The sequence below is a fragment of the Pseudonaja textilis genome, chromosome Z (genome assembly GCF_049901715.1).
Source record: "Pseudonaja textilis isolate UNSWEBS1 chromosome Z, rPseTex1.2, whole genome shotgun sequence".
Lineage (NCBI taxonomy): Eukaryota > Metazoa > Chordata > Lepidosauria > Squamata > Elapidae > Pseudonaja > Pseudonaja textilis.
The window spans coordinates 108,950,062-108,977,475 of record NC_142008.1 but is presented as its reverse complement, the minus strand read 5'-3'; the positions used below and the strand labels follow the sequence as shown (position 1 = coordinate 108,977,475).

Sequence of the window (27,414 nt, the reverse complement as noted above, 5' to 3'; positions counted from 1 at the left end):
AAAGGAACCAGGTCATATGGCAAGGATGAATGATGAGAAATATTTTAGTGATTTTATAACACAGCTTTTTAGCCATTAAAATTTTTAAAAAACAAAAATAAATCCTCACCTACTTTAATGTTTCTTTTCTTTTTAAATGGGAAAGAGTTCATCTATTGTTTCTTTTAAAATATCAGTTATATGCATTAACATTGTTACTATGCTCTATTCCAGTTCATGAATATACTCTTACACTCCTCCCTGCATAACTGGAATAGACATAAATTCAATTACCTTTATTGAGTGAGAATATAACCACCTTTCTCGCTTTTATGTATCCCTACACCTAGATAATTTTTCATTTCTTCTAAATTTTTTAATTAAAATTTCTTCTCCAACTTATTTCAAAATTGATTTACCTGTGATTGATCCTTTGCAATGAAGCAAAGATCATCCACAAATGCTAATAGTTGACAATCCCCACCTTTTAACTTTCCAGTGTATATGCAACTATCAGCCTTGCAATTCTTGAACCCAAGACCCATTAATGTAGTATCTAAACAGATATTCCAATTTATGGAATGTTCAATTTATATACTGTGTTAGGCTTTTTACTTTCATACCCTGATGCTTGAATCATGTAAATTTCTTCCTCTAATTCTGCATTGAGAAATGCAGTGGTTATGTCAAAATACCAGATTTTATGGCCATGTGCAACTGCCAATACTAGTGCCAGCCTGATGCTCTCATTCTTTACAGTTGGTGCGAATACCTCATCATAGTGCACATTTTTCATCTGTGAAAACCACTAACCTTGATTTATATTGTACTTCATTATTGGGCAGTACCTTTTTCTTGTATATCCACTTGCATCCTACAGCTCTGCTACTCTGTAGAAAAGTCATAGATGTGAACACTTCATGTTCTCCATGGATTTCATTTCCTTGTCCATGGCTTCTTTCACTTTACTTGTTCAATTTTAGGTAATGCCAATACTTTTTTTGTAGTTCCTTGGCTCATACACTTTAACTTCACTAGCTGAACATTTCTCAGGTGGAATCCCCTTGTTCCATCACTTTGACCTGCATGGCACTGACTGCTCCTGTGTGTCAACCCTCTCTTGCTTCATATCTTGTTCAGTTTCTCCTCCCTGAACACTGACACAATCGCTAAGTGAGTCACTGTCACTAAGGAGTTACCATCACTAAGTGAATCATTCCAAAAGTTTGCATCAATTCTGTTCCAATTTTGCTCTGCAAAGCTTGCAGACCTTGAAAATACTATTCTTTTGCTCCCGTCACTAAAGCGATAGCTCTTTGAGCCTGGCTCATAGCCCACAAACCTGAGCTTTCTAGCCTTTAGTTGTCACTTTCTTCTAATTGCTTTTGGAATATGCACCCATGTGTTGCTTCCAAACACCCTTAAATGTGCTAGAGATGGTTTTCTCCTATATAACACTGCATATGGAGTATCATTAATGGAGGAACTCCACAACCTATTAACTAAATAATGAGCAGTCAATAAGGCTTCACCCCAATACGGCCTGCTTAGACCAGAATCCTCTAGCAGTGAGTCCTTCATGATTTGCAGGATTCCATTCCATCTCTCAGCAATACCATTCTCAGCTGCTGTGTAAGGATTTGTGTCTGTTTTATTCCTAACTGTGCCAACCACTGTTGAAAATTTGTTGACATGAATTCTGAACCTCTGTTAGTTTGCAACTGACATAACCGTTGTTTATACCATTTTTTATACAAAGCTTACCCATTGCTTAAATTTCTGTAGGACCTCTGTTTTACTCTTTAGTAAATGGCTGAACCCAAACCTACCATAGTCATCTATAATAACCAGCACATACTCAGCTCCTCCCAAACTGGTTTGCATTGGGCCCACTAAATCTGCATGTTCCAGCTTTAGAGCTCTTCTTGTCTACTTTGTGCTACCCTTGCTTACTGGGAATGCCTTGGACTTTGACGTTTTGCATATTGTACAATCCAAATATGCTTTACACCACTTTACATGCAATCCTTCTGCATACTGGTCCATCTTTTTTTTAAAAAAAATTATTGATTTTTTAAACACAAGCAAACAAACAAAACATAAAAACATCAACCTTTCTTCCATGCATATACAAGCAGTGTGTTGGTTGGTTTATAAATTTTTTGTGCATCCATTTCATAGTCATCAATTACAGTTACATAGTATATTCTCATATTCTCAATCAGAGATTAAATACCCTAGTATCATTATTATTCAATCATTTTACAATAATTTTATTCATTCATATTTTGCAAGATAACTATAATTTACTTGGTATCATTTTGTAACAATTCATATAATCTTCCCAAATCTATCCTAAAATTTTTTTTATAGATATAGTAAAAAAGAAAAAAAATACATCTTTATATAATGATTATTTTCTAAGATTCTACATATTTCATTATTGTATTTTATTATCTAATCATTGATAAAAAAGGCCCCAAATTTTATAGAATTGTTTATCCTCTTGTTCTCTAATTTCAAATGTCAATCTACTCATTTCAGCACATTCCAATATTTTCTTAATGGTTTCCTCCTGCGATGGTATTTTCTCATTTTTCCAATTTTTTAGCAAATACAATCCTAGCCGCTGTTAAAACATTTACAATCAGGTATTTCAAATCTTTACTATATGTATCAGGTAAGATTCCCAATAAAAAGATCTCTGGTTTCAAATCTATATGTTTTTTTGTCATTTTTTCCAACCACATGTAGATTCTAGTCCAGTATTTTCTAGCATCCGCACAAGTCCACTACATATAGTAATATGAGCCAGGTATCTGATGACATTTCCAACATTTTTCAGATTTATTCTTGAACATTCTTGCTATTCTTGTTGGGGGAAAATGCCACCTGTAAAACATCTTATACAAATTTTCTTTATATGCTGTTGACATTGTCATTTTATAATTTTGAGACCACAATTTTTGCCATTTCTCTAAATCAATCCCATATCCAAAATTCTTCCCCAAGCAATCATAGTTTCTTTAACTTGTTCTTCTTCTAGTTTAGTTTCTAATAAATCTCCATACAATTTTTTAATCACCTTTTCATCAGTACCTGTCAAAATCTTATCTAAGTCAGTCAATTTGTCATAAAATCCTTCTGTTTTGAGACCTTCATCATACCTTGAATGTATTTGCGCATATGAAAACCAATTCATCTTTATACCTTGTTCCTCTAGATTTTGCATTGATTTAAGTTCACCCTTTTCATTCAATATTTCCCCATATCTAACTGTTTGTTCCTTCTTATATATTATGGGATAAGAAAATGCTTCAATAGTCAATAACCAGACTGGAATTGTCAAATAACATTGTCTTTTAGTCTTCTCCCAATTTAACCACAAAGACTCCCGTATATAGTGTCTTCTAAAATATCCCTGTGTTTTAGTTCCCTTGTACCATAAAAAAGCATGCCACCCCAACAAGTCATGTCCTTCTAATGTCAACAATCTAGTATTTCTTAATGTTATCCATTCCTTGACCCACATCAAATTTGTAGCTTGGTAATATAACTCCCAATTAGGCAAACTAAATCCTCCTCTAATTCTAGCATCTTGCAAAAGTTTAAATTTTATTGTCACTTTCTTACCTTGCCATATATATTTCAACACAATTTTATTTAAATCTTCAAAATTGTTTTTTCCAAGCCTAATTGAAATTGTTTGAAACAAATATAGTATTCTGGGTAATATATTCATCTTGATTGTTGAAATTCTCCCTATTAATGACAGTTGTAGATTTTCCCATTTCACCAAGTCAAGGGCTATCTGCTGTTTAAGTTTAATATAATTGTTCTCTTTTAATGTACTACATCTTGCTGTGAGATGTATCCCCAAATACTTAATCTTATTTGTGACTTGAATTTTCAATAGATCTGCCAATTCTTCCTTTTTTCTTGATAACATATTCTTTGTCAAAGTCTTTGTCTTATCTTTGTTAATTTTCAAACCAGCCACCTTGCCATATGCCTCTATCTGTTCCAGTAATTTTGGTGCTGTTTCTAAGATAAAAACCAAGTCATCCTCAAAGGCTTGCAGTTTAAATTCTTCCTTTTTAATTTTCATTCCTTTTATACTCTTTTTGTCTCTAATATTTCTATTCAACACCTCCAAAGTTAACACAAATAGCAAAGGTGATAGTGGGCACCCTTGTCTTGTTCCTTTTCTTATATTAATAGAGTCTGTCAATTCTCCCTCTATCATTACCTTTGCCATTTGCTTATAGTATATGGCTTCTTTTGCTTGAATAAATTTTCTAGCAAACCCCATCTGTTCCAACAATAACAACATGAATCACCAATTCACATTATCAAATGCCTTTTGTGCATCCAAAAATATCAAAGCCATTTGCTTTTCAGGGTGTGCCTCATAATACTCCAAAGTATCCATAATTACTTTCATATTATCTTTAATTTGTCTCTTTGGCAGAAATCCATTTTGATCAGAATGAATAAAGTTATTTAGATATTTTTTTAAGTCTTTCTGCCAATATTGAAGGAAAGATTTTATAATCTGCATTTAGTAGTGAAATAGGTCTATAGTTCTTAATTTGCAATGGATCAGTCTCTTCTTTTGGAATGAGTGTGATATAGGCTTCTGACCATGATTGGGGTATCTTCTTCTTTAACATAATTTCATTCATAACTTCTAGCAATGGAAGATTCAATGCTTCTTGTAATGTTTTATAAAATTCTGCCGGAAGTCCATCTGGTCCTGGTGCTTTTCCATTATTTTGCTTCTTAAGTGCTCCAGTTAATTCCATCATTGTTATATTGCTTTCTAGCATTTTTTCAGTCTCTTTAGGTATCTTAGGTAAATTAGCATTCTGTAAATACTGCTTGAGCAATGGGACCAGCGGGGTCGTAAATCCAACTACCAATGCACCGGATGCGGGGGAAACCATCCTCGATCCGAATGCAGATTCTTAGACACCATGTGTCATTTTTGCGAAAATGAGGGCATATTGCGAAAGTATGCAGAAACAAAAGAAATTCCAGCCCCAGATGGAGAGGGAGCATCCCAAAAAGGAATGATGGCAACACCACCACACAGAGGGACCACCCTAGCAACCAGTGGAACCAGTACAGCAGACCCCGAAGGTTTAATGGCACACCCAGACGAGAAGAGGCTCATCAAACCATCACCAGCGGCCACGCTTTATCGCTTGATGCTAAAAAAATCCATGTAAAGGTCACCATCGAAAATAAACCTTGCATCATGGAAGTTGACTCTGGGTCCTCACTATCCATGGTATCCTGGAAAACGCTCAAGCAACTGATTCCCAACATCTGACGCCAAGACCTCAGCAGTCAAAGACTCATACTGAAAGATTATCAAGGCAACCGGATTCCAGTCGCAGGTACCAGCCGTTTCCAGGTCTCTTTCAAAGGACATAATGCAATTCTACCACTCACCATTGTAGACAGAGACCGGCCAAGTCTATTGGGCCTTCAGTGGTTCGCGCCATTAGGAATTGGAATGGCTGGCATCCATCATACTGAAGACGATGACTGGGAGGCAGCCCTCATCCATGTTCAGCGAAAACTTAGGCAAGTACAAGGGGTCCCCTATTTCATTTAATCTTCGCCCCGACATTGCGCCCATTCGCCTAAAGCCACGCCGAGTTCCCTTTGCTCTCAAACCCAAAATTGATGAGCAAATGGACAAATTAATTGCACAAGGCATGTTAGAGCCCATTGACCACGCCCAGTGGGAGACACCAATTGTCACCCCCATAAAGCCTGATGGGTCCTTGAGAATCTGTGGTGACTACAAGGCCACCCTCAATCACGCACTGCAGCAGAGCGCCTATCCGGTACCAGTCATTCAGCATCTCCTACATTCATTTGGGGGTGGCAGAATATTCGCAAAATTAGATCTGGCCCAAGCGTATCAACAGCTGCCAGTTGATTCCGAAACTGCAGAAGCCCAAACTACAGTCACACATCATGGTGCATTCAAATGTAACAGGCTCCAGTTTGGAGTAAGCGTAGCCCCAGGCATCTTTCAAAGCCTGATGTAGAGACTATTACAAGGCATAAAAGGGGTCATGCCCTATTTTGATGATGTACTAATAGCAGCCCCAACAAAAAGTCAATTAGAGAAACGCCTCAGAACAGTCCTACAGAGGTTCAAAGATGCTGGCCTCAAGGTTAAGAAGGAAAAGTGCCAGCTATGCACAGAAAGGGTGGAGTTTCTTGGCTACCTTCTTGACAAACAAGGAATCCACCCTACAGAAAAGAAATTGGCAGCTATCAAAAATGCCCCAAGACCCCAAAACAAAACTGACCTCCAAGCCTTCCTGGGACTTATTAACTTTTATAACATTTTCCTACCCCAGAAGGCGACTGTTGTTGAGCCCCTTCATAGACTACTCAATAAAAGGGCCTCCTGGATTTGGGGACGTCGGGAGGAACATGCCTTCCAGAAAGTAAAGGACCTCCTCACCTCTGATGCAGTGCTAATTCAATATAAGGAGACACTCCCATTGACTGTTACTTGTGATGCCTCACCATTTGGGTTGGGGGCCATCCTGAGCCATGTCTTACAAAATGGCTCAGAGGCACCAATTGCATCTTTTTCAAGAACTCTGTCAAAAACAGAAAGAAACTATAGCCACCTAGATAAGGAAGCCCTTGCTATTGTCTCTGCGATTAAAAGGTTTCATGTATATGGGAGACCATTTTCCATTATCACAGATCATAAGCCATTACTTGGCATTCTGGCGGGCGACAAACCTACCCCACACATTCTCTCCCCCAGAATGACGCGATGGTCAGAATTTCTAGCTGCCTACGACTATCAACTAAAATATCACCTGGGGAAATCTATTCCTCATGCTGATGCCTTAAGCCGCTCGCCACTACCCGAGCTGTAGGAAGACCCAGCTCCCACGCTCCCAATACTACAAATCGAGACAATGCCCTCACCTCCACTAACGGCCCAGGATATCGCCTTTGAAACCAAAAGAGACTCATGTTTGGCACGAGTTCTTGGCTGGGTGGAGAGTGGATGGCCGGAATATGAGCCCAAGGAAACCTTTAAACCATTCAAAAACAGACAGACAGAACTTTTCTCACAAAGAGGGTGTGTTTTATGGGGAGACTGAGTCGTCATACCAACTAAACTACAAAAAAAAGTCCTGCAAATGCTACACAATGGACATCTGGGCATCATGCATATGAAAGCGCTGGCAAGAAGTTATGCCTGGTGGCCAGGTATGGACAAACAAATTGAAGCCTGGGTCACCTCTTGTAACAGATGCCAGGAAAACCACTCAGCCCCACCAAAAGCTCCACCAGCAGAATGGGAAACACCCAGGGGGCCCTGGTCACACATTCATATTGACTTTTCGGGACCTAATAGAGGCCACATTTTCCTAATAACTGTAGATGCGTATTCTAACTGGCTCGAGGTCAATAAAATGAAAACAACCACTACAGAAATTGAACAGACTCTTTGCCACACACGGCCTACCTGATGTCCTGGTTTCTGACAATGGGCCCCAATTTACTTCCTTAGCCTTTGAACAATACCTAGCTGAACGGGGCATCCGACACGCACTCACATCGCCGGCTTATCCAGCGGCGAATGGTAGGGCTGAACGAATGGTTCAGTTCACAAAGAAAACCCTACAGAAAATGGAACAAGGTAACATCCACGATAAAGTCACTAGAATGCTGCTTCTTCAACACATCACACCTAACAGCATGACTAACAAGAGCCCAGCTGAACTCCTGATGGACAGGAAACTCAGATTGCCTCTAGACCACTTGCACCCTGCCTACACCCCGGAAAAGCCCCTGGGTTCCAGCAGCAAGCATCGCACCTTTAAGGTAGGAGACCTTGTATTTGCAAAAAATTTTTCTGGGGATCCCCTCTGGATTCCTGCTCAAATAACTCAAGTCACGGGTCCCCCCTCCTACCATCTACTGACCACTGATGGCAGAGCGTGGAAACACCATATTGACCAGCTACGCTCCAGACTGACCACAACTTCCATCCCTGACCCCAGCCTCAACACCGGGGGGGGGAGGGGAAGCTGTGAGCCCGGAAATAGAACCAACACCTGTTTATTCAGAACTAACCCCGAGATCACCACACCATAGCTTGCAATACTCACCAGCTATAGTTGAACCTGGGCAGATGAACACTTCACCAACAAGCAGCAGCCAAGCAGGTTCAGCGAGCCCGGGGAGCCATAGTGGTAGCAACGAAGCTGAGGACTCAATCACCTCGGGGGCATCAGAGGAGAGCCTCAACCATGGCACCGGTCACCATTCCTGCTAGATCCAGCAAACAGTCCATCTGAACCCGAATTTGAACATGGACAATTGGAATTGCGTAAGTCAGATAGACAGGTGCGAAGACCTGCCTACCTGCGAGACTATATAACTCCACCCCTTAAATGGAACCGAGAGGGGAGGGGTGTTCCGAACTAGCAGGCTCAAAAGCTCTGATTGGCCCAGGAATAGCAGATCCTGATTGGTCACCGCAGACTGATCCGATTGGCTAGTAAATGGGCTGCCGCGATTGGCCCTGCCAAGAGTGGCAAACTCAAATCACTTTCATTGGCTGCCTAGCCGCAGCCAGCCCTATATAAGGGGCTGCTGCGGCTGGGATTCTGTGCTCAGATCTGAAGTCACTAATAAAGAGCTGTTGTTGTTATCTGAGTCTTGCCTCCGTTTCTGAACCATCCTCCCAGATCTAACACACACCTTTGAAGTATGCTGTTAATAGCCTCTTTAAGTGGTCAATTGTGATCAATTAGCAGGACAATAGGAGAAGGGATAATGAAAGGTAAACAGTGCCGGAAGGACATTTGTCTTTTGCAGGAAAGATGTAAATCTAAGTTAGACAGTTTTACAATGCAGTTACTCTTCTTCTAAAGGATATTAAAGGTATAAGAAGACTTACTTTTATCTATATGCTTTGTAACCTTCCTCACATATCTATCTTGCATGTATGTGAGGATAGGTCTTACCCTAACCTTATTGATCAATTAGATTTTGTTCTTCAAAGCCTCTGCTTAAGTTTATTTTTGGCACATTGTGATCTTAAGTTTACTTTACATAACTTTCTTGATAATTGTACAATGTTGCATGCAGATACACTCACATGAATGGTCCTCAATTTATCCCAGACTTTCTTTGCAGTCTTTAAATCAGCTATATTGATAAATTGATCATCTTCTAAACTTAAGATGATATCAGCAAATGCTCTATCATGCAGCTTCTGATCTGCAGCATTCAATGGTGCCTGGGGTGGATTTTCAACAATATTCCAAAGCTCTTTACCTTTCAGTAATTCCATCTTTGCAGCACAAATAATATAGTTCTTCTGACCCAAACGGGGTAGAGAGCTTTCTTTATTTTTTCAGCCATCCTGCAAAGCCTCCTGCCTTGTTTCTTACTTTTAAAACAGGCAGCCTCTCAGATTTAATTACAATTCAGTCCTTTCTCTGGGCACATAATCTTTTCAAAGTTTTGCAGCATAAATTCAGCACCAGAAAAATAAACACAGATGGCTGATGCTTCATTTAATGTCTTTATAAACATATTAAATAAATTTTACAATACTAGTTGTAGATTTCTCCAACATGGAGCAAACTCAAACAGAAGGAAACATGTTACAAGTTCAGAGCAGAGCAGCAACTCAGGAGCTCAGAAACAGACATCAGTTTCATTTTAGTTCAGCAGGCAAGCAGAGGAGAGAAGCAGTTTCATTTTTAACAGAGAGACTCAGAGCTTAACATAACTTCAGAGCTGTAGAGCTTTATATAGAGCCACGCCTAGGCTACTTCTAGTTTCAGTTTCCAAACAGTCCTCATTATCTGACTTAGTTGCTAAATAAAAATTTAAAAAGTTTATTTAAAAGAAAAAGAAATTTAGCATGCAAAAAAACATTTAGGGAAGCTAAATAGACATTTTGGGTTCAATTCCTGGTATCTCTCCTCTCCTCTCTTCTCTCTCTGTCCCTCTTACCCCAATTTTTAAAATAAAGAATGTATAGATAACAATAAATATTTCTGTCAGAAATTTTAGACAATTATTTCCAATTAAGATAGACAACACTAGATGGCAAATAAGTTTATCTGGTTTAATTCCTATATGTAGACCATGAACACAAAATATTCTTCTTTCAGAACAGGCCTTTATTACAACCATGTCCTTATTTTCATCTGTGAATACTTGAAAAATAACTTCTGCCTTTTAATTTAAAAAATGCTTAAATACTTGGGAAATGGAAATCAGTAATAGAAGTTCAGGCCCTGGAAAAAGGCTAAAAACCAAGAGACCTGGATAGGTACCTATCCCTCCATCCCCCATCATCCAGGCACAGCTGATGAAACTTCTTGGATGAGAAGCAAAACATAATCTTCTTCTTCTTCCTCAAAAAAACAGTCCAGTTTCCTGACTTCCAGTTTCCAGGCTCGGCGGCGGCAGGGATTCGCAATTCTGCGCGGTTCCTGCTGCGCTCACTGCCTTGGTGCCTCCGATCCAGATGGATTTGGAGGATATAGCTGTCCCATAGAGGCAGCTGAAGACAGGGGGGATCTGGACAGGGGTTTGGGAGTGTCGCAGACCCCCTCTCCAGCTGGCAAAACCCCCTTTTCCCAAGGTGGTGGAGCGGCGGTCAGCAATGGCCGCCACAAAGAAGCCTACAGCTAGACAAGATCGTGCAGGAGGAAGAAAGGGAAAGCTTTTCTTTGACTGAACGGGGACAATGAGGAACCTTTAAAAACCTGGAAATTTGATTTTTTGATTGTTGCATTGTTTCCCAGAAAAGATTGCAAGCGGCGGAAGATGGTTTTGAAAGGGAAAGTTATTTTTTCTCACTCTCCTTCCCTACGGAAATAGCTGATGGAAGTCTGAAACCTGCTTGGGCATAGAAGGTACATAAACCTAAAAATTAAAACCAAGGGGATAAAAGATTTTGGAACATTGGAATTTAAAATTAAACTTTACTGCTATAAGTGGGAAGGAAGAGATAAAAAACTTATTCTAAGATTTCACTGAAGAAGACTGCTTGGAGTTTATAAGACTTAGAAATCTGTGCTAATAAGGCTTCCAAAAAATCATTCTGAAATTGTAACTTAACTTTACCCCAGGAAGAGAAATTAAACAAAAAAGAAGAAGAAGAAAGTGTTAAGGAGACAGTTTGTTCTGATTTGGATAGCTTTGTGACTTTGGGACTTTGGGACCTTTGGGCAACTATTTTTTGAAAGATTAAAAACATTTGGGTTGCTTTAAAAAAAGAAAAAGAAAATGACATTATCTGTGGAAGAATTACAAATGGATTTTCAAAAGTTAAAAGAAGTGGAGCAAGAAGGCAAGGGCTCTTCTGAATCTATTTTTCACTTTTTGGAAATGGCAATTTTTACTTACCAAGAAATAAAACAACAAAAGGACTGGGATGAAGAAGAAGCCATCTTTAATGGACAAAAAGTTATAGTTGAGGAAAAGAAAAAAGGGGGAGTGAAGATGGAGAATTCAGAACTTAAAAAAGCAACCAAGAAAGGGAAAAATAAGATGAAAAATCGATACAATGTCAGAAAGCAACAGAAAAGAGAAACACAACAGAGAGAGAAGATTAAGAGAGTGGAATTTGAGAGATGGTTGTGGGGGGGGGGCAAAAAGATTAGAATTGATAAGAAAGGAAGGGGAAAAGGAAAGAGAAGCCATAAAGGTTTAAAACAAGATGCTAAAAAACAGATTTTTTTGAAAAAGGGTAAGAGTTATTAAAAAAAAATGATTTTGCAAAAGTACATAAGATTGTATTGTAGATATTAGCATTTGAAATTGAGTTAGAAAATTGAATTATTGTATGAGCTGATAATGCATTAAAGGGAATGTATAAAATGTTTAAGAGTTAACAATAGAGTTTAATATTTTATTAAATATTGTTTCTATTATATTATAAACTCAATTTCTTTTTTATTTTTGTTTTATTATTTTAAAATGTATTACCTAGAATGTACTTAGCAAAATCAGTCTGGAAAGTATGTACTATTTCAAGTGTTCAATCTAGGGGAAAGATAGAAAGTTGTCACACTTCAACCAGTGATTACAGGAGAAATATTGTATTAGGAAGAAAAGATAAATAGATGATTGAAAGAGAACAGACAAAGGATACAAGTATAATTATTATTTAAATTGAGATAAAATAAACATAATAGAATTAAGAGAGTGAACAGAGGAGAGAAAATATATAGAAAATACAGAATGCTAAATAAGATATGAAATAGTATACTAAGTGAGCATGAACTTGATTTATGTCTGTACAAAAAGAGGTAACCTGGGGTAAGCCGCTTTCCAAAAAGGAGTTTTATGTATTTATGTTTTGTGTTTTGTTTGTCTACATCTGAATTAATCAAATTTTAGAAGAATGTAAGAAGAACATTGGAAGAGACTAATGAAATTGTAAATAAGACAGATGGATATAAAGATATATATAATCTAAGGCAAAAGAAATAGAATTGAATAGTAGAAGGAAAGGGAGAAATAAAGAGAAGTTGGGATAAGATATGAAGTTGAATAGATAAGATAAATATATATATTAAATTGTGTTTGTATAGAAATGTGATAATTTGGAATTATTCTGTCTTTAAATAAGATGTTTTATTGGTTTTTTCAGAAAAGATGCCTTATGTTATTACATTCTATGTTCAGTTTGTTTATGTGTTGTCTTTGTAAAAAATTAATAAAATTTGTTTTTCTTTTTAAAAAAACAGTCCAGTTTCCTTTTGAAGAAAAAAAATTAGCTTTGAGATAACTATGACCTGGATTACTTCATAGACAGTAGACTGGAAATTGTACTCCTGTCTTGGACGTGAAAGCTGACTGGATGACCTTGGGCCTATTACTCTTTCTTAGTCCAATCCACCTCACAGAATTGTTGTCATAGGAACATAGGAGAAACAGGAAGCATTATATATATTTGCCTCCTTGTGTTACTTACAAAGTAATAGAGATAGGATAATTAAAAAAAAAATCTGTTTTGTTATTCTGAGAGAAAATAACAACTGTGGAGGGGATGTTTGAATACCAAATGGAGAGGGGAATAAAAAAATTGAAGTATGGGAACAGTTGTCACTTACATAAACCCTCTGTTGATGGAGTTACTTCCAGAGGATATAGATATATGCAAATTCCTAACTAACTACCAAATACCGATGTGGAGGATACTTTGAAAGTGACCAATTCAGAATATTGGTATGAAAATGAACCTATGTGAAATGTTTCTTCCCTAAAACACACTAGCTCAGTGGTTCCCAAAGTGGGCGGTACCTCCCTCTGGGGGGCAGTGGGATGCCTTAGGGGGGTGCTGAGAGGTAAGGTGGCCAGCAGGGGGGTGCTAAGAGGTGGCAGGGGGGTGCTGGAAGTGAGCAGCAGGGCACAATTCAGGAGTGAGAAAAAAATCCCGCTGCCACCGCATTCAATGCAAGGCCCCGCAGGATCATCCCATTGACTTGCACACTCTGGTGCAAGGAGTTCCGCCCCTGAATGCAACGTTGGGAAAGGAGAGCAAAGCCAGAGTGGCTTTGCTCTCCTTTTCAAACATCTCACCACCATGTTTGGGGCGGCAGAGGCGTTGCCCCAAACTTAGCATTGGGAAAAGGCTCTCCTTGTCAAGCATCCCACCGTTGCCGTGTTTGGGGCAGTGGGGTGTTGCCCCGAACACAGCATTGAGAAAGGAGAGCAAAGCCAGAGTGGCTTTGATCTCTTTTTCAAACATCCCCCTGCCACCGCCGCCGCCACCATTGAGCCCCTTGCACCGGAGGCACCTGCCCAAGCAAGTCTGAATGGAGCTGTACACAAAGTCAATGGGGTAAGCCTGAGAGAGGGAAAGAGAGAAGGAAGAAGAGAAAGAAAAGGGAAAGAAAGAAAAAGGGACAAAGAAAGAGGGGGAATGGAAGCAAGGGACAGAAAGAAAAAGAAATAAAGGAGGGAAGGAGGGAGAAGAAAGATAATGAAGTATCTATGTCAGTCCGATCACCTGCTCCAGCAGTGTTAGAAGTGTGTGTGTGTGTGTGTGTGTGTGTGTGTGTGTGTGTGTTTGTGTTCTTGTAATTTACCAATAGATTTTGGTTTTGCCTTCTTCAAAATTGGCACTGTAATACTGTTGAAAGGCTATCAAAATGCCTTTCTTCTGAGGATTCAATTTTCCTGCTGGGAGAACTCCGGTGCAAGGATACAGACAACTGCTTGAAAGCTGGATCTTTTTATTTTTCAGGAAGGTGAGAGATAGCAAGAAGTCTGTGTTCCAGGGGCTAGCTAGCTTTGTACGATAAGCCCCTGATTTTTATACTTTTTTTTCTCCTTTTGTGTGTGAGTGCTTGTGTTTGTATTTCTTAATGTTTTAAATCCTGTCAGGGGTTGTCTTCATTTCCGCCAGAGGGTAAACTCCACGGGGTGGTTTGATTGGATTATCAGTTTTGTCCTAATGTTTTCTTATATTTGTTTTGTGGCAATCTCCTGTCTATCTCCTTTGCAATGTGTTTTGTGTCTTTTGTCTGTTTGTTTTGCTGATTTGATATGTTTTCTTTTCTTGTTTCCCTAGTTTTCTTAATTATTTGGACTTTTGTCTAAGGGGCTTCTTTAATACCTTTTATTAAATCTTTTCCTATGCAAGTTTGTTTTATGGCTGGCTTGATGTTCCCTTTGGGCTTTTCCTGCTTGGGTGACACCACTGTCCTTATGAAGTTTCCTTTCCACAATACATTGGAGAAAAGTAAATTTTTATGGGGGAGGTCTGGTCCAATGGAACCTGTTTAAAGCCTCAACAAAATGTGAGAGCTTTCTGATAGTTTTGGCCATGTTTTGTCTGCAAAACCTTTAATTAATAGAAGCCAAAGATGTTTCAATGTGCTGGCAAAGATGTTTCAATGTGGAAAAGAGCCTCTAAACTAGGCCTCATTTCAATCTGATGCTTCAGGTCTCTCTCTCCCTCTCTCCCTCTCCCCCTCCATGCCCCCCCCTTTTTTATCCCTTTTTCTTTCTTTCCCTTTTCCCTTTCTTTTCTTCCTTCTCTCTTTCTCTTTTCTCTCTCTCTCTTTCCCTTTCTCAGGCTCACCCCATTGATTTGGTGCACCCCTCTGCTCGGACTTGCTTGGGCAGGTCCCCTCAGTGCAGCGGGCTCAATGGGGTGGACCTGAGGGGCCGGCACCTAGAACTCGGCAGTGCTGGCACATTTGAAAAGTAGAGCAAAGCCAGAGGTCGATAATTTTTGCTGCAAAGAATCACAAATGCTTCTGGGTTGTGCACAAGAAGGAACACACATGTCAATGTAATTCAGCAACACAAAATAAAGAACTACAAATAAAACAAATCAATAAGAATTGGCAAAGCATCTCTGATTAGATTTTATTCACTACTAGAATCTAATCAGAGATCCTTTGCCGATTCTAGTCCAATGACCTGCTCCAGCAGGGTTGGAAGCAGTGGTGGGATTCAAAATTTTAACAACCAGTTATGTGGGCATGGCTTAGTTGGTGGGTGTGGCTTGGTGGTCATGTGACTGGTGGACATGGCTTGGTGGTCATGTTATTGGCTGTTGGCCAATCAGTATCACTCACATCAAGGCATGCATCTCCTTGCCTGGCCTCTCATGACTGTGGGGATCCTGCAAAAGTCGTAAGTGTCTAAAATGGTCATAAGTCACTTTTTTCAGTGCTATTGTAACTTTTAATGGTCATTCCAGACAAGCAAAGTACCAGCAAAGGAGGGAAAAATAACTCCAGAGACGTTCCTGAGACAGGAAGTTTAGTCCTGCCAAGAATGTAATAAGGGTTAATGGAGAGGCAGTTTCTGTAAGCAACACCAGAATATTTCCTTCCTGCCTTCCTTACAGGATTAGGCCAGTAATTTCTTCTAACAACCAGTTCTCCAAACTGTGTAGAATGTTAACAACCGCTTCTAGCGAATAGGTGCGAACTGGTAGAATCCTACCCCTGGCTGGAAGGGAGTATGTGTATATGTGTGTGTATGGCTGTCAAAACTCCCAAAACAGGTCAAGTAGTTCTGAGGAGGCCAGTCATAAATTAGAACACTTGCTAAGCAACCGGCCATTAAGTCAGGACCACATGTATTTGGTTTGCCAGTCACCAAACCATGCTCACCCAGTCATGTGACCAGCAAGCCACACCCACCCAATCATGTTACCAGCAAACCACACCCTCAAATTAGGCCATGCCCACAGAAATTTGAATTCCACCCCAGGTGGGGGGCATTGAGGATGAATTTGTAGCACCAAGGGGGCGGTGGACTGAAAAAGTTTTGGACCACTGCACTAGCTGGTTAATTCACTATGGATCCAGTCCTCACAATGTCTTTAGTTTTGCATATAAGTAGTCTTTGACTTATAACAGTTCATTTAATGAACATTCAAAGTTTAATGGCACTGAAAAAAGTGACTTATATACCATTTTTCACACTTGCGACCATTGCTGCACCCTCCCATAGTCATGTGATGAAAATTCAGATGCTTGGCAAGTGACTCATATTTATGACAGTTGTAGTGACATGGAATCATGTTATCACCTTTTGCAATCTTCTGACATGCAAAGCTAATGGGGAAGCCAGATTCACTTAACAGCTGTGTTACTAATGGAACAACTGCAGTGATTCACTTAATAATTGTGGCAAGAAAGGTTGTAAAATGGAGCAAAATTCACTTAAAAAAAGTATCATTCAACAACAAAATTTTGGGCTCAACTGAAGTCAAAGACTATATCAGAGGTGGTATTTAGCAGGTTCTGATCAGTTCTGGAGAACCGGTAGCATAAATTTTGAGAAGTTCAGAGAACTGGCAAATACTACATCTGACTGGAGATTTTACAGTATCCTTCCCCTACCATGCCCACAGAACCAGTAGTAAAATTTTTTGAATCCCATCATTGGACTGTATGCTACACTTTGGTATATTTTATTTGTTTATTTTATTTGGTTTGTCAATTGCTTACAAGATAATAAGCACTAAGTAAAAACATAGTTATGAATACATGGATACATATAAGAAAATACTAAAACACTATAAAAACACTAAGTAAAAACATAGTTATGAATACATGGATACATAAAAAAAATAAAAGAAACAATAGGACAGGAACGGTAGGCACGATTGGTGCACTTATGCACGCCCCCATAGACCTCTTCGGAAAGGGGTGAGGTCAATAGTAGACAGTCTAAGGTTAAAGTTTTTGGGGTTTCGGAAAGAAACCACAGAGTCAGGTAGAGTATTCCAGACATTGACCACTCTGTTGCTGAAGTCGTATTTCCTGCAATCAAGTTTGGTGCGATTAACCTTGAGTTTGTATCTATTGTTTGCTCTTGTGTTGTTATGGTTGAAGCTGAAGTATTCATTGATAGGTAGAACATTCCAATGTATGATTTTATATATTATACTTAGATCGGACCGAAGGCGGCGTAGTTCTAGGTTTTCTAGGTCTAGAATTTCGAGTCTGGTGGCATAAGGTATTCTGCAATGAGTAGAGGAGTGGAGAACTCTTCTTGTGAAATATTTCTGGACTTTCTCAACTGTGTTAATATCAGATATCTACAGGATAGTTTCAGGTGCTTTAGAGATGTGAGCAAAAGTATTTATGAGTTTCACTTTCAATTTCTAAGATGTTATCTCCTGATTCCTTTGTCCTAGCCTCTTTTCTATGGGCATTGGGAGTTCAGCGGATGGACAGGCTGCTGAGAGCAACATTTATTTATGGATTTGTTATTTATTTGCTGAAAATTCAACGCTGATCAATTTCTGGCAGCTTATCCCCCTTCCCAAAAATTGGGTAAAAAACAAACCAGCAAAAATGAAATCATATCCTAACTAAGATTTATTTATTTATTATTATTTTTTATTTGGTTTGTCAATTGCTTACAAGATAATAGGTATAAGTAAAAGCATAGTTATGAATACATGGATACATATAAGAAAAATAAAAGAAACAATAGGACAGGGACGGTAGACATGTTGGTGCACTTATGCACACTCCCTACAGACCTCTTCGGAAAGGGGTGAGGTCAATAGTAGAAACCTGAGCTTTCTAGCCTTTGGTTGTCTCTTTCTTATAATTGCTTTTGGAATATGCACCCACGCATTGCTTCCAAACACCCTTAAATGTGCTAGAGATGGTTTTCTCCCATATAGCACTGCACATAGAGTATCATTAATGGAAGAACTCTACAACCTGTTAACTAAATAGTTAGCAGTCAATAAGGCTTCACCCCAATATGACCTGCTTAGACCAGAATCCTCTAGCAGTGAGTCCTTCATGGTTTGCAGGACTCCATTCATCTCTCAGCAATACCATTCTCAGCTGCTGTGTAAGGATTTGTGCATCTGTGTTTTATTCCTAACTGTGCCAACCACTGTTGAAAACTTGTTGACATAAATTCTGAACCTCTGTCAGTTTGCAGCTGACATACCTGTTGTTTATATCTTCTTTCTACAAAGCTTACCCATTTAAATTTCTATAACATCTCTATTTTACTCTTTATTTGGGCAGAACCCAAATCTACTATAATCATCTAACATGACCAGCGCATACTTAGGTCCTCTCAAACTGGCTTGCATTGGGCCTACGAAATCTGCATGTACCAGCTCTAGAGCTCTTGTTGTCTGCCTTGCTTACTGGGAATGTCTTGGATTTTGATGTTTTGCATACTGCACAATCCAAATATGCCTTACATCTCTTTACATGCAATCCTTCTGCATACTGGTCCATCTTTTGAACAACTTTAAAGTTGGCATGACCAAGTTTTCTGTGCAAAAGATGAACACATGAATTATGTTTTGCAACATTGCCAAATGTTTGTGCACATTGAACTTTTTGTCTCTGTAACATATAAAAGTTATCATGCTTTATGCCCTTTGCACAGACAATCCAATTTTCCTTTATAAGAAAGTAAACAGGCAAGAATACTGATGCAAAGAATACTGAGCCCATTTACAAATGTGGTCTCAAATCCTTGCTTGTCTAAACTAGAGATACTCAGCAAATTATGTTCCATTTCTGGCACACATAAAACATTATTAAACCTTGCTTCCAAATATGGAATTTGCATATTTGCATTAATTGTGTTAATTCAGCACCAGAAAAATAAACTCAGGTGGCTGATGTTTCATTTAACATCTTTATAAACATAATAAGTAGATTTTATAAACCAGTTGTAGATTTCTCCAGACAGAAACATGTTGCAAGTAACTTCAGCACACAAGCAAGTTAATTTCATTATCAATAGACAGACTCGGAGCTCAATATAGCTTCAGAGCTGCAGAGCTTAATATAGAGTTATGCCTAGGCTACTTCTAGTTTCAGTTTACAAACTGTCCTCATTGGATGATTTTGTTGCTCTGCCTATTCATTGGCTGACCTTGTTGCCATGCTCTATTCCAATTCATGAATATATTCTGACATTGACAGACTCTATCTACCAAGGTAAATAGGTGAGTGTGGAATGTTTCAAGTACATCAGATAACTGAAGAACAAAAAAGGGCATTGGAAGAATATCTGAAGGACAATGAAGAAGATACAGTGAAGTTAATATGCCAGGAAGGCTTGCTGACTACCAAAGAGATCAAACTGGCCTACAAGAAAGATCAAATGAAGAACAGAATGGAGGCCTGTGAAGACAAAGCACATGGCCAGTACATTAAAAACAAATAGCAGGGAAAGCAGATAATAACAAGTCCTGACAATGACTAAGGGCAGGAAAGTTAAAGAAAGAGACCGAAGGATTAATTTTGGCTGCTCAAGACCAAGCCTTAAGGACAAATGTGTACAAAGCCAGAATTGAGAAGACTGGAACAGACAGTAAGTGCCGACTATGCAAAGAAGCTGAAGAAACAGTGGACTAACTGGTCAGTTGCTGCAAGAAGATTGCACAAACTGACTACAAGCAGCAACATGACAAAGTAGCAACAATGGTGCATGGAAGATCTGCAAGAAATATCATTTGCCTGTAAGCAAGAACTGGTGGGACCATAAAATAGAAAAAGTCATAGAAAATGAAAAAACTAAATTGCTCTGGGGCTTCAGAATCCAGACAGACAGGCACCTGCCACATAATACCCCAGACTTAACAGTTGTTGATATGAAAGACAAAAAAGTCTGGATAGTAGATGTGGCAGTGCCTGGAGACAGCAGAATAGAAGAGAAAGAACTGGAGAAGATAACAAAATACAAAGACCTACAAATAGGAATAGAACGACTATGGCAAAGGCAAGCAAGAGTAGTACCAATAGTAATAGGTGCCTTGGGTGCAGTCCCAAAACAACTGTAACACCACTTGAACACCATAGGCATTGACAAATTTGTCATTGATCAATTGCAGAAGGCAGCTTTACTTGGAACAGCTTTCACCCTGTGGTGATATCTGTAACTTCAGTACATGATTCAAATTTCATGCCAGGTTGAATATTGCCCAAATTAATAAGTGTCACATTGGATATGATGTCTTCTGGGCATTCAATGGAAAATGTGCTATAGGGCTCAGCTCCTTCTGTAAGCCAACCAGGACATGGAGTTGACATGGAGCATGGAGGCTACTGGAAGGCAATTGAAAGGATAAATTTGGTCAAAGGAAGAAAAATATTTAATTTTGGAATCCTTTCCACCAGTCAAACCACTGAAGTGAGGATTTTAAAATTAAACGTACCAGCTTTGGAAAGAAAGACATCTAGATTTAAAATTAATGGACAGAGAGTCCAAGGTTTGCAATTTTGAAATAAAGGTTCCATTGCTGAATTGAAGCAATTGGAAAACCAGATTAAGTTTATTTAGAATTGTCCTTAAAATTAGATTGCCACCATTTTCCTTGCTGAATCCAAGCAGCACATTTCTTACCTTCCTTCTCTGAAATCTTGCCCTCAGGGCAAGGGACACAATCATAGCAGCAAAAGGGTTCCCCTTCCTTCATCTTCTTGCTGGAACCAGGACGACAACTGTCACTGCATGCTGAAAGAGGCTGAGACTAATTTATAAATAAGAAAAAAGAATGGCAATCTTGAGTGTTTGGCTTTGATATAAATTTAAAACTGAAACAACTGTGGGGGCCTGACTCACAGACGGACACAATACAGAAGCCTGATGATGGCAGAGGTTGAGGACTTGGTAAATGAGGACAGGCTCAGACAGCAGCCAGACGCCTGAAGGAACTTCGCCAGGGGAAATGCCCCTTGCAGGAGTTCATTTCAGAGTTTCGACTGCTCTGTTTGGACCCTGTGTGGAATGATGCGGCTTTAATGGATGCTTTCCAAGATGTCCTGTTGGAGGACATACAGAACAAGTTGGTTCATGTGGAGCCGGCCCTGACCCTCAATGCTCTGTGGTGCAATGCTTACGCATTGACGCCTGACTTCAACGGTGTAAGACTTGACGTCCCATTCCAGAGCAGCCATCCACCCTAAGGCCACAGAATCCTGTACAACCAGCGCCCCAGATCTCCCACAGTGTTGTGGCCAGGGCCGAGGAGCTGATGGAGTTGGGTGCGATTCGACCTTATTTGACGGCCCAAGAATGCACACGGAGACTCCAGAGAGGCTTATGCCTATATTGTGGGGGGCCTGGACATTTTGCAAATTCCTGTTCTGTTAAACGATGGGGGGCACCCAAGCAAGTGCCCGAATCAAAACTTGATCAGTCAGGAAATAGGGTAGGCCCAGCCTTGGAAAAACCCTAGGTCAGGCACGTATGAACCAACTGCCCGAAGTAGCGGAGGTGGACTCTGGACCCCCTCGCCATTTACTTCTAGACACTCGGGTTTTCTTACCGTCCCGGTCGGAGGGGATTCCTGCAGTTGTGTTGGTGGACTCGGGGGCTACGACTAGTTTCATGGACCAGGCCTTTGCAACTCATTTTAACATCCCTTTGGTTGCAGTGGAGCCTCCAATCAAGGTGGAAACGATTGATGGATGGGAACTTCGTGGGAGGCCCATTCGTTTCGCTACCCAGCCATTGCGCCTGGTTATTGGGGACCATGAGGAGGCGATTAGTTTTTACATCACTGCGGACCTCCATCTCCCCTTGGTCCTCAGAATGGCCTGGTTACAGTTACATGATCCTCTGGTGGCATGGGCACAGAACACCATTTCATTCCCGAGTCTCCAGTGTGTGGATCATTTACGACACACCTGTGCTGGCCAGGACATTGTCACCCCCGCCGTCTCCGTACCTCCTGAACTCTCCGATTTCTCCGATGTATTTAGTGAGAAGGAGGCAGATCGGTTACCCCTGCACTGACCCTATGACTGTCCCATGGACCTTCTGCCCAATGCCCCACTACACAAGGGATGCCTGTATTCTATGTCTGAGCCCGAATTAGCTGACATTCATGATTTCTTGGAAAAGAATTTGGCCCGGGGGTTTATCCGGCCATCGTCGTCCCCTCTTTCTGCTCCCATTCTTTTTGTTAAAAAGAAGATGGGAGACTTGTGCTTGTGCTGTGATTACCACCGGTTGAATGCCATTATGGTGCGGAATAGATATCCCTGGCCGCTCATTCCAGAGTTGATGGAGTGGTTATGGGAGGCTACTATCTTTACCAAGCTCAATCTTCGAGGGGCCTACAACCTGGTGCGGATGCGAGAGGGGGACGAATGGAAGACGGCGTTTGGCACCTGATATGGCCATTTTGAATACACCGTGATGTGGTTTGGGTTGATCAACACCCCCATGGTCTTCCAGCACCTGATGAATGACGTGTTCCAGGACATGCTTGATCAGTTCATGGTGGTGTACCTGAATGACATTTTGATTTATTCCAGGTCCAGGAAAAACTATATTCAACAAGTTCATCAGGTATTGCAATGTATTTGGGAGCATCAACTCTATGCGAAGCTGGAGAAATGCCTCTTTTTCCAGACTTCCATAGAGTTCTTGGGGCACATCATCTCTCCCGAAGGCATTGCCATGGACCTGCATAAAGTAGAGGCTTTGTGGTGGAGACGGATGCGTCCAACGTGGCTATTGGGGCTGTGTTGTTGCAAGCCCCAGTGGATGGCGCCCCTCTTTTTCCCTGCACTTACTATTCTCAGAAACTCACTCCTTCCGAGCGCAACTATACTATCTGGGAAAAAGAGTTGCTGGCTGTCAAGGCTGTGTTTGAGACCTGGCGACATCACCTTGAGGGAGCCCGGCACAAGGTGGAGGTTTGGACAGATCATTGTAATTTGGAGCACTTGTCCACTATGAGGAAGTTGAACCAGCGACAGATTCGGTGGTCGCTGTACTTTGCCTGGTTCAACTTTTTTGTGACCTATATCCCCAGTGGTCAAAATCGGAGAGCAGATGCCCTGTCCTGTAAGCCTGAGTACCTTTGTCCCGTGGACCCTCTTCCTTCACATACGGTGCTGCCACTGGAATCTTTGGCCATTATCCAGGAACTGGTGGATTTGCAGACTCGAATACGAGAGGCGCAGCGCTTAGACGCTTGGTCCCAGCAGAGAATAGGGGAAATTGGACCTGACTCCCCATGGAGTTTGGAGGAGGGCTTATTACGACATCGGGGCCAGTTGTACATGCCCACGAGGACAGTTAGAGCCCTCATCATGACTCAATGTCATGACAACCCTGCTGCTGGCCATTTTGGATTTTTTAAGACCCTTCATCTGGTCACACAGACTTTTTGGTGGCCTTGAGTCTGGCATGATGTCTATGCCTATGTCGCATCCTGGGTACCATGCTGGCAAGCGAAAGCCATGATGGGTGCACCTCCTGGTCTCCTTCAACCACTGCCGACTCCGGACAGACCATGGGGGGCAATTTCAATGAACTTCTTAACACATTTGCCCTCTTCGTCGGGATATACGACGGTGCTCCTGGTGGTTGACATGTTAACCAAGATGGCCCACTTTATCCCCTGTCGGAAGTTACCATCGGCTTGTACTACTGCCCAGTTATTTTTGCAATATGTGTTCCGTCTACATGGTCTGCCGGACAGGATAGTTTCGGATCGTGGTGTCCAGTTTACTGCTCAATTCTGGAAGAGCCTAATGACCGCGTTACAGGTGCAGGTGTACTTGTCGTCGGCGCACCATCTGGAGACTGATGGTGGGATGGAGAAGGTGATTGGCATCCTTGCCCAATATTTACGATGTTTTGTTAACCACTGACAGAACGATTGGGTGACTTATCTCCCTCTGGCAGAGTTTGCCTTCAACAACTCCCAGCACACCTCCACTCACATGACACCTTTTTAGGCGAATGTGGGTTACCATCCGAGGTTTTTCCCATTGTCGATCTTGGATTCCCCGGTTCCCGAGATGCGGGACTTTTTGTTGGAACTGCATTCGGTTCACCAATTGATTTCACGGCAATTAGAATGGGCTAAGGAAGACTATAAAAGGTTTGCAGATCGTTCGTGCCGGGCGATGCCCCTGCTGGCCGTGGGAGACAGGGTGTCGTTATCCACAAAGCATCTATGGGTTGATCATCCAATTAAGAAGTTGGACCATTGTTTCATCGGTTCACTTCCCTATCGAGGTGGTCATCAATCCCGTTACTTATCGGCTCACCCTACAGTGCTCCATGAGCATTCATCCTGTCTTCCACCCATCCCTTCTGGCTCCTGATGCCCCATCAAGTGCTCTCTGTTCTCCCACTGCTACAGTTCCTCCATCTGTACCCGGCGATGATCCCGCTGCTGACGACACGGTGGTCAGCATTTGGGATTCTCGCTGGCTGAGAGGACAGTTTCAATACTTCGTCAAGAGGCTAGGAGATGGACTGGAGGTTCTTTCCTGGGTGGATGCTACCACGGTCCATGCCCCGGACCTTATCCGGAGATTTCATGAAGAGTTTCCATTGAAACCGCGTCCAGATCATCAGACTTGGGGGAAGGGCCCTGCTGTGAGGGATAGTGTTGTGGCTTGGAGGTTTGAGCCTGCTTTGTCAGAGGTCGAGGACTTGGTAAATGAGGAAGAGGAGGATTTGACTCTGAGGTTCGAGCCTGCTTTGCTAGAGGACCCAGACTTGGACGGTGAGGAAGGGGAGGATTTGGCTCTGGGGTTTGAGCCTGCTTTGCTGGAGGATTTGGAATTGCCTTCCTCCCCTGGACTGTCCTCCTCGGCAGGATCTTCCCCCCTGATTGTGCCTCAGATGTTGGCAGCTAATCAGGAGAACGTATCAGAGCCTCTGACTGAGGATCAAGCCGCGGAATGCTGGTTTGATGTGAGGCAAAGATGCAGGCAAAAGCGTGAAATGTATTGTAGAAAGAAAGGACAAATCAGAGACTGAGATGAGAGACTGACATGCCCCACAGGGAATAAAAGTGGGTGTGTTAGCTCTGAGTTCTTGTTCGGGACAATGTGTTAATTTGTGAGAGCAACTCCGTTGGATTCTGTGTGTGTGGCGATAGCCTGTGATTTATGTTTTTGCTTTATTATTGGACTTGGGAGACAGCTTGTGTGAGACTGCCAAGGACTTGCCTGGCCAAAGGAATTTAACCCTGTCATTACTGGTCTTGTCTGCTTGTGTATATTCCTTTGGAAACTTGGACATCTCACTTCGTTGGCACAGGTGAGACATAATCTCTCTGTGTGTGTGTGTGTGTGTGTGTGTGTGTGTGTGTGTGTGTGTGTGTGTATGGCATTCAGCTTTGTTCGGGTATTTTCCCACGTCATTTTAGTTGTGCTTTTAAAGTTGTATAGTGTTCATCTGTGAGTCAGGCTTTTATAGTGGTTTCAGATTTAAATTTGGGGCAGCCTATTGCTGTGCCAGAATGGTTTTTTTCTTCACCCTGATTGGTTGGGAGTCTTGGTCTGTGTTTATTGGTCTTGGAGTTTGCTGTGTTCTGCTTGATTGGTGTTTCTAATATCTTCTGTCTGTTTTTTGGCTCTTTTTGTATCTTGATTGGCTGGCAACATTGTGTTACTTTATTGGAGGCCTTTAGTGCAGCTTGGCTCTGGGAAAATGGATGGCTATCATTAGTTAGGAAGCCAGGTTTCATCTGGGTGCCTGGTTGGGGTGTGTTTGAACTGGAGGTATCATGGGGGATCTTTCTGTGCCCAGGTGTTTGCCTGGCTTGTGGTGTGGAGATTTTTTTTGTTTGTGAGTGCAGGCTTCCAAATGATTGACAGTCTGGTGGAATCATCTCTTCTATTCATGCTTTCTGGTCTTTTTTCAATCTCTATGGCTTCTCTGATGATTCTGTGGCTGGGGTTTGACGTGGGAAAATACCTGAACAAAGCTGAATGCCATACATGTAAGTACCCGTGAAAACTTAAGAAAACATACATACATACATACATACATACATACATACATAATATTTAACAGTCAAATTTATAGCAGACTTTGTCATCATCCAGAAAGAAAAATCATGAGGTAAATGAAATAGTACAGTGGAACCTCAGGTCACAAATGCTTCTGTTCATGACCAAATCAGGTGACAACCAAAAAATCCACTCAATTTTGGAATCTGGTCATGATTCAAAAACAGGGTGGTGAACAAAATCAGCACAGAAAGATTCCCTTTCTGTGCCTATTTCCCCTTCCGCGCCATATTTTGTGTGCCTGGGCATGTGCAATCAGTCGTGCTTCCAGTCACAACCAAATTGGGTTGTGACAGTAGTCCTTGAAGGGATTACAGTTGTGACCCAAGGTTCCACTGTATACAGAAAACATAGAAGAAAAAAAGGAGGGAAAAAAGGGAAACCCCCTCTTTATACTGACAGCAACCAATCATAGCATAGATTGCATCATGCATGAGTCAGCACTCTCTAACTCTGTGTTCTAGCCTATTCCACACTTTACTGTTCCAGCTACTAAATTCAATATCCTAGCAGACATATTTGCTACCTTGAACAGATATGTTTGTCACCTTTTCTAACAATTCATGTGGTGAACTGAGACTAGAACAATTCTGTAGCTGATGTATGAAAAAGTGTTGCTCTGGGCACAATAATTTTTAATTATGGTTTTAATTGTTTGGGGTTTTTGTTTGTTTGTTTGTTTTTAATATTTTGTGAAGCAGCCAGGGTTGTGGTTCATAATATTTTTTACAGCTGTCATGTATTATTAAGAACAGGGATTGAACTTAATTCTCCCATAAACCAGAAATGGGAGGAGCTTTAGGGCTGGTTTGGTTATACTTTCTCCCCAGTTGTTATGTCCTTTTGTTGAATCTCAACACAAACAACAGGGAACAACTAATGAAGAGAAAGAAATTATGTTAACAAATGACTTTCTTGTACATTGTGATGTGGCCATTGAGATCCTTCAGAAGGGTTCTTTTAACGTTTAGCATATATGAAAGTCATCTTTTCTATCATTAGGGTTATATAGTTGCTTTGGAAATCACCTGTACATTTTTTTCTGTTTGTGCATGATGAGGAGCTTCATTTTGCTTTGCAAAATACAGAGAAAAGTGAATGTTCTTGCACAAAG

General features: G+C 40.9%; 1 protein-coding gene across 1 annotated transcript in view; it reads right to left on the bottom strand.

The window, feature by feature from the left end:
* Positions 1-23,575, bottom strand: part of LOC113443716 (vomeronasal type-2 receptor 26-like) — a 37,217-nt gene extending 13,642 nt beyond the window's left edge. Inside the window, exons 1-3 of the mRNA XM_087917237.1 lie at positions 23,375-23,575; positions 21,372-21,617; positions 20,875-21,001 (exon numbers count right to left, since the gene is read on the bottom strand). Of these exons, the coding sequence (XP_087773363.1) occupies positions 20,875-21,001; positions 21,372-21,617; positions 23,375-23,575 (574 nt within the window). The remainder of the gene's footprint in view (positions 1-20,874; positions 21,002-21,371; positions 21,618-23,374) is intronic.
* Between the last annotated feature and the right edge of the window lie 3,839 nt (positions 23,576-27,414).